The 14,232-nt window shown below is 32.0% G+C and overlaps 1 protein-coding gene across 4 annotated transcripts; it reads right to left on the reverse strand.

Moving 5' to 3' along the window:
- Positions 1-258: 258 nt before the first annotated feature.
- On the reverse strand, positions 259-13,963 carry LOC132717626 (proton-coupled zinc antiporter SLC30A1-like). 4 transcript variants are annotated; one of them, XM_060701135.1, is made up of 9 exons: positions 8,580-8,655; positions 6,061-6,265; positions 4,779-5,007; positions 4,328-4,516; positions 3,878-4,019; positions 2,657-2,700; positions 2,282-2,361; positions 1,176-1,358; positions 259-878 (listed from the first exon to the last, which is right to left on the reverse strand). In XM_060701135.1, exons 2-9 carry the CDS (start codon positions 6,235-6,237, stop codon positions 774-776), a joined length of 1,149 nt encoding a protein of 382 aa, XP_060557118.1. In that variant the 5' UTR covers positions 6,238-6,265; positions 8,580-8,655; the 3' UTR covers positions 259-773. The 4 variants fall into 4 exon arrangements, with proteins under 4 accessions (XP_060557118.1, XP_060557119.1, XP_060557116.1 ...); XM_060701136.1 differs by lacking the exon at positions 8,580-8,655 and adding an exon at positions 6,947-6,996; XM_060701133.1 differs by lacking the exon at positions 8,580-8,655 and adding an exon at positions 13,658-13,963 and having other exon boundaries at positions 260-878.
- Positions 13,964-14,232: the final 269 nt, after the last annotated feature.

Raw genomic sequence — 14,232 nt, forward strand, 5'->3', positions numbered from 1 at the left:
TTTTCTTTATTCCGTTATTGGTTAAAATCAAAAATGATAACAAGCTAAAAGTATATCATCAATTGCAACTTTTAAAGGCTCTTTCTGTCAAAATTTGGGTAAGGATGATTATGAGTTATCGGCAGATGTTCCGAATGGTATATGCAAAGCATTTTAAATGGAGAATATCGTAAATTGAATTGAATAAAGTGACTACATAATTATATTCATATTTGTATCAAATATTTTATAGGTTTCAAGAATCTATATAACCGACTTCAAAAGGTAATCAAGGCTAAAATTTTACTAATCCATTGTCCAGTGCTGATAAAAAAACAACAACAACTATAGTTGCATGATTTATAGTTTCATAGTTAACTACAATTTTCTTTGTATAATAAATACAGCAATATTGTAGCAGACATTAGACATTTTTCTTTGTTCAAAACAAGATTAGTAATTATATAAACATAATTACCCATTATTTTTTTCTTCAATGCCCTATATACATGAAAATACCCATGATATATATAAAATCTTAAAAATTCTTAAAAATAGATTTTTGACAACAATTCTGACAAAATAATAAAGCACCTTTATAATCTATAACACGCCGATACATTGTAACACACAATCTGATTTTTGTTCAAGAAGAAACACAAGAGTGTAAATAGTTTTGTTCGTACACTTATCATCAAAATTCCTAATACTTTGTTAAATCATACGATTTCATTTGGCGACGACTGTTTTCCATTCCCTGCCAATCTCTTGGTCGTAACAATCCCATTTTCTGACTAGTTTGCCAAAGATTTTTTTGGCACGGCACAACAAGTGTCAAGGTAACAACTTTTCTCTGGACCACATGCTAAAACACAGCAAGATGGCATGTTGTCCCAGTCCTGGAATAAACAGTACTTACATGCAGAATGATAACAAAGTCATAATATCTTTTAAGAATTTATCATGTGAAAATTTGTCTGTGGAAAGACGGATGTATTGACAATACTATACCATTTAACGTTCGAAGGTCTTCAAGCATGCAAAAAACATTTATTTTTTCAAACATCTTGAAAAATAAAAATAAAAAGGAAAGTGATTCTTAAGAATAAACATGTAACCACAAAAGTCAACAGTTTTTCTGGTTTCAAATATGCATATCTTGATCAACTATGACAATTTTTTTCGACAGAAAATACCTCAGAAAATTCAGGTTGAATAGTTGTGGAATGTATTCCCTCATCATGAAAGAGGTCTATTATTTTCCTTGCTAAAGCCATGTACTCGTGTGGATTACGACAACCGATGTGGGCGGAGGCAATCACTCGATTTCCAGCTAGCTGCCATACGTGAAACTCGTGTACATCTTCTACACCATCTATCTATATGCAAAACAAAAGCGATTAAAATATCATCACACTTGTACCCTGCTGAAATTGTAATCTGTTTTAATTTATTGTAATACCCTGCATTTAATTTTGAAAAATCAATTATTATGCGAAACCTAACCAAGCTTTATATCTTAAAAAGATTTCTCCACCTTTCAATCTGAACAAAACATTCATTTCTATCACACAAGGAGAGCATTAGACCGCCTCCGTGGCCGATGGGTTAGATTCGATGACCTCTCTGGCGTGGGTTGGATCCCAGGGAGATGCTTTGGTAGTTTAGCACGGAGGAAGGTAGTCGAGTACTGGTGTACCTCTCCAGGAACGATGGTTAGGAAGCTACCCACCTGTATGACTGAATTACTGTTGGAAAAAGGCGTAAAATGAAACAAACAAGGGGGCATTGACCCTAATACGCCCACCTGAAGAGGGGCCATTTTTGATCCGAGGGCTATAATTTGAATAATCTTGGTAGTGGTCCACAACACAATGTTTCTAACCAATAATTTTACCTCTAGCTTTTGTCGATTCAGAGTTTTTTTTCGTTCTTACTATATACATATAAGGAAATTAATGACCCCTTAGAGAGATGCCAAATTAAATCCAAGCGCTATAATGTGAACAATTTTTGTAGAGTTTCATTAGATGAAGCTATACAAAAATATCTAAGCACTGGGCCTTACAAGTTTAGAGAAGATTTTTGAAAATTTCATTTTTATAATCCACTTTTAACCCGTCTGGTCCAGATGTTCAATGGAGCAGAAACATTTAAACAATTTAAGTAGAGCTTCATGCTGGGACGATGGACGACAGACAAATTTTGATCACAAAAGCTCACCGTAAGAACTTTGTGCTGAGGTGTGCTCAAAACACTGCAGAAATTTTGATAAAATGTTGTATTGTTACAAGCAACTTACTTTCATCATTTTATCTTTTATATCTGTTACTTGTATATGCGTAGGTACTGCCTGTAAAAGTATTAATGCTGCCTTTTTTACTGCAATAAAAGATACGTCCATAAAATAGGTGCTTGGCTTTTGTTAGAGAAAGAAAAGGGGCATGAATCGGCAAAAAAGCTTACTTTTAATTGGGCCTGTGCCAATCATGTTTGATAAAACACAAAGAGCATAACCATAATCAACTGTGACTGAGAAACCAAGACAGGGGTGCGTACAATAGCTCTCCCTTTTCTTCGAGTAGTTGAGGTCAAACAAACTATTGCTTGATGAAATTTAATTGGAAATAAAATGCAAGAAGTATAACATAAACAAAATACATATTCATGTACTTACAAAGTGGTATTGTTGTTGAAAAAATAATGAACACCATGACGATGCTGTAAACAAAATAAATTCTATTAATACTTTATATAAAATGTCTTCAACAACCTGGATTTTTTGGCGTTTGGAGTAATCATGGCATATGCAAACATTTATATCTTATCTAGATGCTTAGAACTAGATTGAAACATTATGAACTTTCTTTCTGCAGTGGTGAATAAGAGTAGAAAGACCCATTATTGCAGTGATTAAAATGTAAGAGAAAGCGGTCTTTTCGTATAAATTTTATAGGTGAAATAGGTGGAAACGTCATTTGATTTACAAGTGAGAGTCCTGCCAAATAAATTGATAAGGTCTTTTTTAATCAGTTACAATGCAAGTTGCAATATTTGTAGTTCTGTGCAGTCAATTAAGGCTCAATTATGCCAATTGAATTATTCATATATATATATATTATTTTTTCAGTATATTTCTAAAAATCTTTTACATATTTTGCTGTTTTAAGTGTCCCATTCTAGTCAATGTAAGAATACCATATTTCATGTTTTAAGGATTTTGTAGCTAAGTTGAGTACGTTTCAAGAATCCGAAATCCATGAATGAATTTGAACATAACATAATTTAAAAAGTGATAAGATCAAGTGATTATAAGTCAACCACCGTAACCACTTGGTCAAGGAGGTCATTTTATGGTAAATGATCATAATTCTATCTATTTTTCCCAAATAACTTTCCCTTTTTAAAGTCAACCATCGTACCCATGACTTGGCCAAGCAGGCCATTTGAAGGTAAATGATCATAATTTTGTCTTTTTCTTCAAATTACCCGTTTTTTATCATTTTCTAAAAATTGAACCTAATCAGAGCAAATAAAGATAATGAATCGTGTCTGCCAGTAGTTAACGACTAGCCAAGCCTGTACATATGTGTAATGCATAACAACTCTATACTTCAGAAGTTCAATGCTTTTATATTAAAATTCGTCAAAATAACAATGGAAACTATCAAATCCATAATCATTTAACTATCAAAATATGGAAACAAAATTATTCCTCGAAAGCATTAATCACAACAAAATTACAAAAAGAGTAACAGACTCGGTTTGATTGAGACTGTACATGAGGGATAATGAATAAGTGCAACATCCCTCACGCTCCCAAACAAAGACATTTCCACAAGTTATAAACTTAGCTGAGTTACTGGATAAAAACTCAACAAGAAATCAAAGAGCTTACCTCATACCAGGGTCTACATAATACACCCAGTCTTCGTCTACAAACCAAATAACTAGAGCACTTATTACAACAATCACTGAGCCGAGAGCATCACCCAATACATGTAAAAATACTGCTCTCATATTAAGTTGAGCACTTGAAGCTGAAAAGTATAAAAAAGTATAAAAACATCCTCCATTATATCATTTTTATATGTACATTTTGTATTTCAAGTAAATGACTGCATTACTTAATTAATTGCACTACGTAAATCAGTATAGATTGGTAAATCAGTATAGCAACTGTATGTTTATGTTTAATACATTATAATGATCTTTACTTATAAGCCACACTTACATAATGACTTTAAACTTTTCTTGCTAAGGTACCTTTCCATTCATTATTTCAGGCATGAGTGAACAAAGGAGTAGATCTGCATGCCTTCGGATAGTATAAAGTTATGTTACTTACAAAAGCTATTCTCGTCAAATTCTATCACCACTTCTTCCATATCAACCTCCGAACCACTAGAACATACTTCAACTGGTCCTGGCTTCTTCTCGACCAATGTTTCGCTTTCTTTTTGAGCTGCATGGTCTTCCTCAGTATTTTTATCCCCGTGATTGTGACCACGACCGACAGCTCCAACATGACTATGATCTTTAATAAATAAAATATATTCTAAAATGGCATCGTTTTTTTCATGGGCCTACAAAAATCTACATATAGGGGTATTTTATCTATTTTACTTAAAACAATAGGGCTTTAGTATTATCCAATGGTTTTTAAGTTTCGCACATAAAGTTCAAGAAAAATCAGTTACTAAAGCATTACAAACAATTTTAAATACTAGACAGACACTGTATTTTTTTCCACAAACTAGCATTGCCAATGTCATATCATAATAAAACACTGCACATACCATGGTTATAAAACAAGGCAAGTCCGAGAAAATTTATCAGGAGACCAGTGCAGCCTACAATCAAGAGCAACTTGGGGTTTTCTATCTTTTCTATTTCTACCAGCCTCTTCAATACATAAACCAAGATAGAAAAGCACAGGGCTATAAGGAAAACTGAGTTTACCAGAGCCCCGACTATTTCCGCTCTCTCCCAACCAAATGTGTTCTTTTGAGAGCGACATTTTGATATCTGAAAATAAATAAAAGTGTTAATAAAGTGTCAGTTAGTTGTTTTCATTCATAAAAGTCATTTTACAATCAATATTTCTTCAATTTAAGCACGCAGAAAAACGCAAAATATTACATCAAACATAGTGTATTTGGTTCTAATTGCCAAAATACCATGCTCAGCCAGTTCTTCCCTAAATTAAAGCATGTGACAGCAGCTTTTCTGATCATATAAACATGTTTCTTTTTCAATATTATCTGCCATACAACATCATATAGAGCAGATAAAAAACAGTACTTATTTTATTGAACGAGTTACATGTGGAGTCATTAAAAAACATAAATTTTCATCATTGTCATTAGTAAATGTAGGCATTTAGAACGTCTTGTCCCAAAGGTTGTTTTATCAAAGTATGGAGATAATCAATTTATTAATTACAAAGTTACAATCAATAATAGTAACAATCAGTGAAAATTCAATAAATTTACCTTCAACGTCAAGGTCATAGTCAATTTGAGTTTGATATACATGAAGATATTATCCTATAGAATGTGCTATTATAATATTAAGTTAATCAATTCAAAATAACAAAGTTTTTGAGAGTAAAAGCAAAAAATGAAAATTTCAATAATTGACATTCAAAGTCAATGTCATTTATATAAGTGAAGGTCAAGGTCTGTCTGGTGAACTTGAAGGTCTATCATAAACAATAATGTTGAAGTTTACAGACAATCCATTCAAAAGTAACAGAGTTATAGCCACTTAAAGCAAAAATTGGCAAAAAACAAGCAAAATATAGACCTTGAAGTTCAAGGTCATTTAGAAAAATGAAGTAAAAGGTTAATTTGAATTTCTTAGAGTCTTGTCCCAAAGGTTGTTGTGGCAAAATATGAAGACAATGCACCAATAACTTAAAAAGTTAAGTTCAAGATAAAAGGCAACGGCAACGTCAAAAACATGCCTATTCTTGGCCTTAGACCTTTGATGATTGAACCTCCAGTTACGTCCTTAGTGGAACTTAATCAATTTGAATCGAGGAGGCAAGAATATGTTACAAAACAATATATATCTTACCCTGACTGAGACGAAGCCAACAATTAGCGCCACAATGTGAGATAGTATGTGAAAAGAGTCCGCTACTAGAGATAAAGAATTTGTGATATATCCCACAATAATCTCTACGACAAAGAACGAAGTTGTTATACTCAGAATGGTTAACAGACGGCAAGTTTTTCCACTGTATTTACCCATCTTGCTACAAACTTTATTACTTTACAACCTGAAAATAATGATTTGACGATTTAGATGGATAGAAAAGGATAGGATAAGATAAGATAAGATAGGATAGATAGATATTATTGTTCATCTGGTTATACAATTATACAACATGACATAAAACAATATTAAAATTAATATTTTTACAACACAGAAGTTAAACAAGGCATATTTTATACAAAGTCAGGTGATTGAAAATAGGTTAATTTTGTAAGCAGCATGAGTAGGGTTAATTGAGAAAATGTAGTTGAATAAGAAGAAAAAAAATATGTTCGTTTATGCCTTATGGTATGGTATATTTGAGGAAAGGGACACATATGTAAACAGACTGATAAAGAATAAATATTTTATTATGTTTGTCTTGGTTGTGGTAGAAGATAGCACGGTCCTCGTTCTAAGTTTATCAGAGTTGGCCACCAGAGTAGGCAAAACTGGCGCTATGATGACTGCAATCGTCTTCCTCTATCTGTTGTAGCATGCGCCCCATCAAACTGAAAGGATAATTGACCTGTCTACGTCATGGAAAACGCGTTTACGGCGTATGCATCTGGGTCACGATATCTAGAAACGTAACTAATTTAGTTTTTCATTTAACCTACACGTAGATGCAAATAAATCAAATTTCATATCGGGATAATTATTGCATCTCAATGATTTCCATTCAAAATGAAGTTTTTTAACATACCGTTCGTTGAATTGTCGGAGATTCAATATAATACGCACGCGTACGTCTTTCTTAAGTATAATAAGTATGTTATAGAAGTATGTTAGAAGTAAATTCGTCATGTGTATTGATTGGTGCCTGTTCCAAAATGACGCATTTTAAAAACTGATTTAGTTATTTATCGTATTTTCTCTGTTTCGGCTTTTGAAAATTTATTAGAGTCATAGGTTTTTCTGATATTTCGGCACTGCACTCCAATCATCTGTCGTAAAAGTTTCCCAAGTAGAAATATCATCAGCTGTTTTATTCACATTAAAATAAATTATCGTAATTCGAGTTCGAATTGTTATCAACTTACATTAACTACTTCCGCCTATGTTTGCCCCTCTTTGCAATGTGTTGTTTCCTCATGGGTGACTGAAATTTGTCTATTCTCGGAGAGAACAGGGACTACAGCCTGGCATATTGAACCCTGCATTCTTTGCAAAGTAAAATCGAAAGCCTTCGTGTCGCGTTTTAATTGTTCCCATAATTGTTCTTCTTCTGTCCACATTGCAAGAACGTTTGTGTTTTAATGCCAACGATTTGGCTTTATCCTCCTACGGTTTAGCTTTGTTAGTCAAACATGTCAAGTCATTCGAAAGTTCTTGTCCCGTCTATTCATTGCCTTAAAACATTATCTATATCAAAGCATTCAGGGGCATGCATCTGCTCTTGTCTCAATATCAATCCATCATCATCTGATGGCAAGCACTATGCAAGTCCCTTTCAGGAGAAGTCCAAGATCGCTTTGCAGCACTGCCTCCCAATTTGAAAAGTTGTCATTGCGCAATAAATCACATTGGTGTCATTGTCTCAGTGATGATTTGCAGTGATGCTGCAAGCTGTTATGGACTCTGGCGTAATGGCACTTTTTCCCATTTCCAACAAACCTTCAAAAATGTTTGTGTCTCCTGGATTTAAAATTTCCAAAAGAAAAACCACCTTCAACTTTAATGTCAGGATAAAAGATTGAACCCTCAAATACATTGCTTGTAAAAACAATGTGTCCGTTTGGCGCAACAGCAACAAGAACCTTGAAAATTGCATGAATATTTCCCGGCCGTTGAAAAAAGATTCAGTGCAGTCTATAATGCAATGTTTTTGTATTTCTTGAAACACAATTGAACGTTTTCCTGTAGTTTACCTCTTTCACAAAACATTAGTTGCTTTGAGGAAACTGCTTATTCGTAAACTGTATCCAAGTTAATACAACTTTAGAAACAGTAGACTCACCAACTCCAAATCGATAAGCAAGGTCTTTTTGAGTATATCCCCATCGAAGGCGCATTAAAGACATCAAAAGTGCATCTTTTGGTTTGACACAAAATTCAGTTTGTGCTGTTCAAGTCCAGTTTTGTAAATGATAGAAAGTTGGTGACAAAAAGTTGGATAATTGTAAAAATCTAGGTCATGTCAAACCGGGGAAGAATCTACAATTTTTGTTATCATTTTCAATGTCAGAAGTGGAGAAAAATCTACTGTTTTGTCATAATAGTTGATATCATGGCATCCTTTAACAGACAGTGGTTGTGAATGATTAATTAGGTTTTTATTCAGTGTCATTTTGCTCCAATCCATAGATTCAAACTTCAAAATTTTGTTTTCAAAGTACCTTGGAACTTCTTTCAGCTGTTTGAATCCGATTAACACAATGTCGACAGATGTTAACAATTCGTGGTTGTTCTCTTTATCCTCCTGAATAAGACAAATGTTCTTTCATATTTATAACCTTATTATTATCTTATAAAAAAATATAATAAAAAATATTTTGTTTTTTTATATGCAAATATTGGGAGATTACAATAGAGAAATCTAGCTATCAAGTTTAAGTTTTTGTAAAAAAAAAGTTCTATAATTACATTACACAAAGTATATAGTTTCCACAACATACATTGCTTTACTGTACAGTACAGAATCTTAAAAATCTGAGATACAAGTATTTCTGCACTTAAAAAGTTCTCTTCATATTTTGTGGAGTAGTTTGCCATACATCTCGTAAAAGTTTCATCCCATGATCGTTTCAATTGAAATACGAACAATCTGAAAAATATATTTTTGTTCAGTGCACGGTACTTACTTTTGTTATTTTTTCTACTGCATTCTTAATCTTAAATGGATTATGGAAAGACAAAGTTGAATTTCTTGACACTTAAAATAATAATGGAAAAGGTTTACTATCCTACATACAAAAGTGTAAATATCACCTATCTATGAAATTAATTCATGTCGATGGATGGCCTTAAAGACATGTCATACTGATACAAAAATATCCGAATGCATAACATGATAAATAATATCACGTGTATTAAAGTATAGACTAGATTTACCTAAATCATATTTAGGTGCACTTGCAGTCAACGGATCCGGGTAGCCTTCCAATGGATCATTTCCATCGAAAAGTAGACTGCAAATATATGTGTCTTTCCTCTCACGACTTGCATCAAAATCTGACCGGCCCAGCGAGTGCATTTCTCCGACTCCCTTTCAATTTGCGGAAATCGTATGTAAAACAAATATTTTTTTTCCATTCCTGGCCTGTCAGGGTACTGTATGTTACAACGGTATTTATTTTTCCCTTTTATTTTCACACTAAATTCCATTTCCAACTTCTTCTTACAGTTGTATAAATTTTCTTAAACAAAGTAAATAATCGCTGGTGAACAACATGTGTAATGTAGATTTCGAATCAACTCATCCCGTGGTCAACATGTCACCTTTTTGGTCAACTCGTCCCATGATGAACCCAAGTCAAGTCAAGTAAAATCTATTTATAAGTCGGATTCATAACATAAGCTTCAATGAGCTTTTTACACCGACTTCTGTAATATATTACATTGGGTTAAGATATGATACACATTATATGAAAAACATGGTTACAATACAAGGAAAGCTTCAGATAAGACCAAAAGCATTGCACTAACTTACATCAGTAGCATGCAAAAGTAAGAAGTAATGCACATTATGATCTGATATAAATAAATAAATATCTATTAAGATATATAAAACACGCAACATTAAGCAAAATAAAAACGTCGGGCATACATATACACAGTTAAATGCATAGTCACACAGAGTTTTAAAAATATAGCAAATTATGTATATAACGCATGGTTAAGACTAAGCAATATAAAATGGTAAAGAAGGTAAAGATATGCAAAATGAGCAACAACCCTGACATTTTAATACACACAACATATATATGTATAATGTGTGTATTTAAATGTCAGGGTTGTTGCTAATTATGCATTTCTTTACCTTTTATATATATATATATATATAAAGATGATACATTGATATATAGCACATATTAAAATGTAAACAAATCAAGCGCAATAAAAGCATATAAAGGAAAGAGTAATAATGGCTATAATAAGCATATTGTCACAGTGTGAGTCAACAGCAAACATAATTAGAGATAACTACAGAGCAAACTTGAAAAATCCTGCATGTTGCTGCGTTATGTGACCCGTCCCGTGGTCCACTAATCCCTTATTTTTATTATTAATTAATTCTAATATTTGATAAAATTATCAGAGAGTTTAAGATACATCTTTTAAAAAAAACCCAGAATGATACGTATTTAAATTCAAAAATACACGCGATGATCGTGCCAAAAGTTATTAAAATGGCCATACACGGTACATTTAAATTACGTGTGTTAAATAAAAAATAATTGTTGCGTTTGTTCTTAATTTTCGATTAAAATATCATTACTTTACTATTTTACTTAAAGGCTTACCCGCAATGATGAGTATATTACCTGAATTACTTTTGCATGCGCAGCGTTCTCGTAGTAGTTGCACGCCTAACACGTGCGTATTTTTTCCGCGCTTCAGCGAGGCAAAATTTGTACATATATAAGGTTGTACTTTTTGTGACGTTTTTTTAAAATTCTTAGCCTTTTCATATAAAAATAAAACAATTATTGACTAGTGAGCCATTGAATATGCGGCCGAAAGTCATATTGACTGGGCTATCGCCTCGGCCAATATGTCATCTGCCGGTGAATATTACATCATTATAGTCAATAATTGTATAATAAAATGCATATTCTCCAAATGACGAACTTTGTTTTCTACGGTATAAAGTCACAACTTTAAAAAAATATAAAGTCCGAGACGAAATATAATATCGAATTCATTAAAAAAATCTGAAACTCGGTTAAATTAATTTTTTTTTTGTATACGGTGTGAGATTCAACGTCTAATGATGATGTTAATATCTGTTACCTGCTTTTTAGAATGTTTACAAACAGTTAGCGTAACGCGCTATACAGTATATATGCGCAGAAAGTAGTATCATATGAATATGTAAAGATATAATATTAGTTCCATTTCTTAATTTAACACCTCGGAAGGGATTTGGAGAAGATTTTTAGCATAAATTCATCAAGGAAACATTTATACTGACAATTCCAACAAACAATTATCACTTTTTTTTAATTGACACGCTCCAAGTAGTTAAACGAATATGCATACGAATTCGTAAAGATTAGTTAAACATTTATGTTAAATATTTGCAAACTTACCTGTCTTTATTGTATAATATCAAATTTGTGCACGTGCACTTACATAAAGATCATTACAATGCATGTAAAACATTTTTTTTTATTATTCATTATTCGATTAAAACAATATTCATTTAGATATTATTAAAGCTGTATAGGCAAGTTGACTGATGACATCACAAGCACCTGCTACCAGAATTTAGCAGATTTGCCGGTTGGCAAGAAGAACCAATATTTATATGCATTATATAGCACTAGAATTTTTAAAATCTAATAACTTTTTTATTTGTGGATCGATTTTTTAGATTCTTATATCATTTGAAAGTTTTTTACATTCATATTTTTGAAATGCAAGCGGATTTTCATTTTTTGCTTTTAAAAAAGAATGCTCAGCTATTTTTTAACTGTTATTTCAATAGTTTTCTAGCACCAAGTTTAACTCTTTACCAAGAAAAATGAAAGCGTTTTGTAAATTTATTTTTTAATTTTTAATATATGAGTAAAATGACCTTTCTAATGATATAAAATACTAAGCTGTTTCATAAAAAATAAGTTTGTTATTGTAAATATAAAATTACTATATTTTGCATTTTATTAGCCACCATATTTTTTGCCAACCACCCGAAAGTTACCTGTATATCTTATCAGCAATTTGTTACTATTAATAGATTTCATAACAATAACATGCAACTTGCCTATTGCATAAAAAACTATTTAAAAACATTGATTTATAATAAAATATTGACTTGGGATCAGTGGACGAGTTGACAAAATAATTATGGGTCGAATTGACCATGACACGAGTTGACCACGAGATCATGGCACGAGTTGACCACGAGATCGCATAATGTGTACTCGCTAATCGCTTGACCGAAGTCAGCACAGGTTACGCAGAGGTGAATGGGTTAAAAAGTTGAGATGCACTCTTATATGTTATCTGCATATAAAATCAGCGTGCGGCTAAAACAACACCAGTGGACGTTTACCCATCCATAAACTGGCAATGTATTATATTCATTCGTTAACATAATAATTTTAACTTGCGAAACGTATTATCCATATCATCATTTTCGTAAAAATTTCATACAGTAGCATATGCATGTATATGTGAATATAACTGATTAGAATTATTATGACATGATTTCGTGATAAAATATACCTGTATATGTTTGTTATGATGATTTGTGTTGAGCCCAGGTCAGAAATAAAATATGTGTTCTTTGTTCTACATTTGAGAAATGTTATATGCACTTAATACATTATCGAAACATTATATTTAATATAATACCTTTATGTTACGAAAAGTTGTATTCATTTCAAGAAGAAATTCAATTTTTGTAAAATTGCATAGAATAAAATTGAGAAATTATATATATACTATTATAGTTTCAAGTTTCACCGCAATGATGAATATGAACTTGAATATTTTTGTTGCACGCCTTCCACGTGCGCTTTTTCCCACGCTTCAACATGTATAAGGCTTAACTTTCTGTGCGTTTTTTCCCAATTTGTATGTAGGCTATTCATATAATAAAACAATAATTGACTAGTGTGCCACTAAATATGATGTGATATTCACCGGCAGACAGTCATATTGACCTCGGCTATCGCTTCGGTCAATATGTCATCTGGCGGTGAATATCATATCATATTAAATAGCACGCAAATCAATAATTGTATAAAAATATTAGTCTTTGTGGACATAAATCCATCCATAAACTGGCAACGTATTATATTTATTCAACTTTACATAATAATTTTAACTTCCGAAACAAGGTATCCATATCAGCACTTTCGTAAAAATTTCATACAGTAGTATAAAATAAACAGTATAAATGTGTTTTTATACAGTAGTATATATGTGTGAATATAACAGATGACATGATTTCTTGATGCATGCATTGTAATAAATATACATGAACATAAATTATGTATGTTCTGATGATGGGTGTTGAGCCCAAGTCAGAAAAAAAGTATGTGTTCTGTGTGTTCATGATATTCACTTCATAATTATCGAAGCATCATATTTATAACACTTAAATATAATAACTTTAACTTCAATTTTTGTAAAATTGCATAGCATACATTTGAGAAATGTGATATCCATTTCATCCCAAAAAATGTACAATTCATTTTTTTTTCAGTATCATATTAACAGTCATTTTTTTTTTCGAAAATCCTACCTGTGCTTATTCTTCCATAATTCCAAAATCCTCGAATATTTGAATTATCCTCGAATCCTCAAATTATTAAATATCTAAAATTACCACTAAACCCGAAATTTGTATAAGTTTACCCATATACCTCTATCCTTAACCTCTGAATAACCTCGCACTTAAGGTGGTTTATACATGTATGTTGGATGGAATATAGCATTGTTTATTATTATTCATAAATATCCCTTTAAATTTACTTATTTGTTATTTTATGCCATAGCTTTTAAATAAATAGGATTTTAAAGTGAGGTTTGCGCCACTTACACATATTTTATGCATGCTATTCGGTCGAGGTTCAATATCTGGATCATGGCAAATGTATAACAAACTTTTACTACGGAAGACCGATAGGGCCATTTTAACTTCATGAATTCCCGATATTCACGTTTTTAACAGACGTAATTCACGAATTCGCGATATCAGCTTCATGAATTCCAAATTCAACTTCACGAATTCACAATTTCCACTTAAAGAATTCGCGATTTCAACTTAACGAATTCCACTTCGTGAATTTACGATTTCAACTTCACGAATTTATAATG

This window comes from Ruditapes philippinarum, unplaced genomic scaffold, assembly GCF_026571515.1.
Source record: "Ruditapes philippinarum isolate M1 unplaced genomic scaffold, ASM2657151v2 ctg3385_1_1_1_1, whole genome shotgun sequence".
Lineage (NCBI taxonomy): Eukaryota > Metazoa > Mollusca > Bivalvia > Venerida > Veneridae > Ruditapes > Ruditapes philippinarum.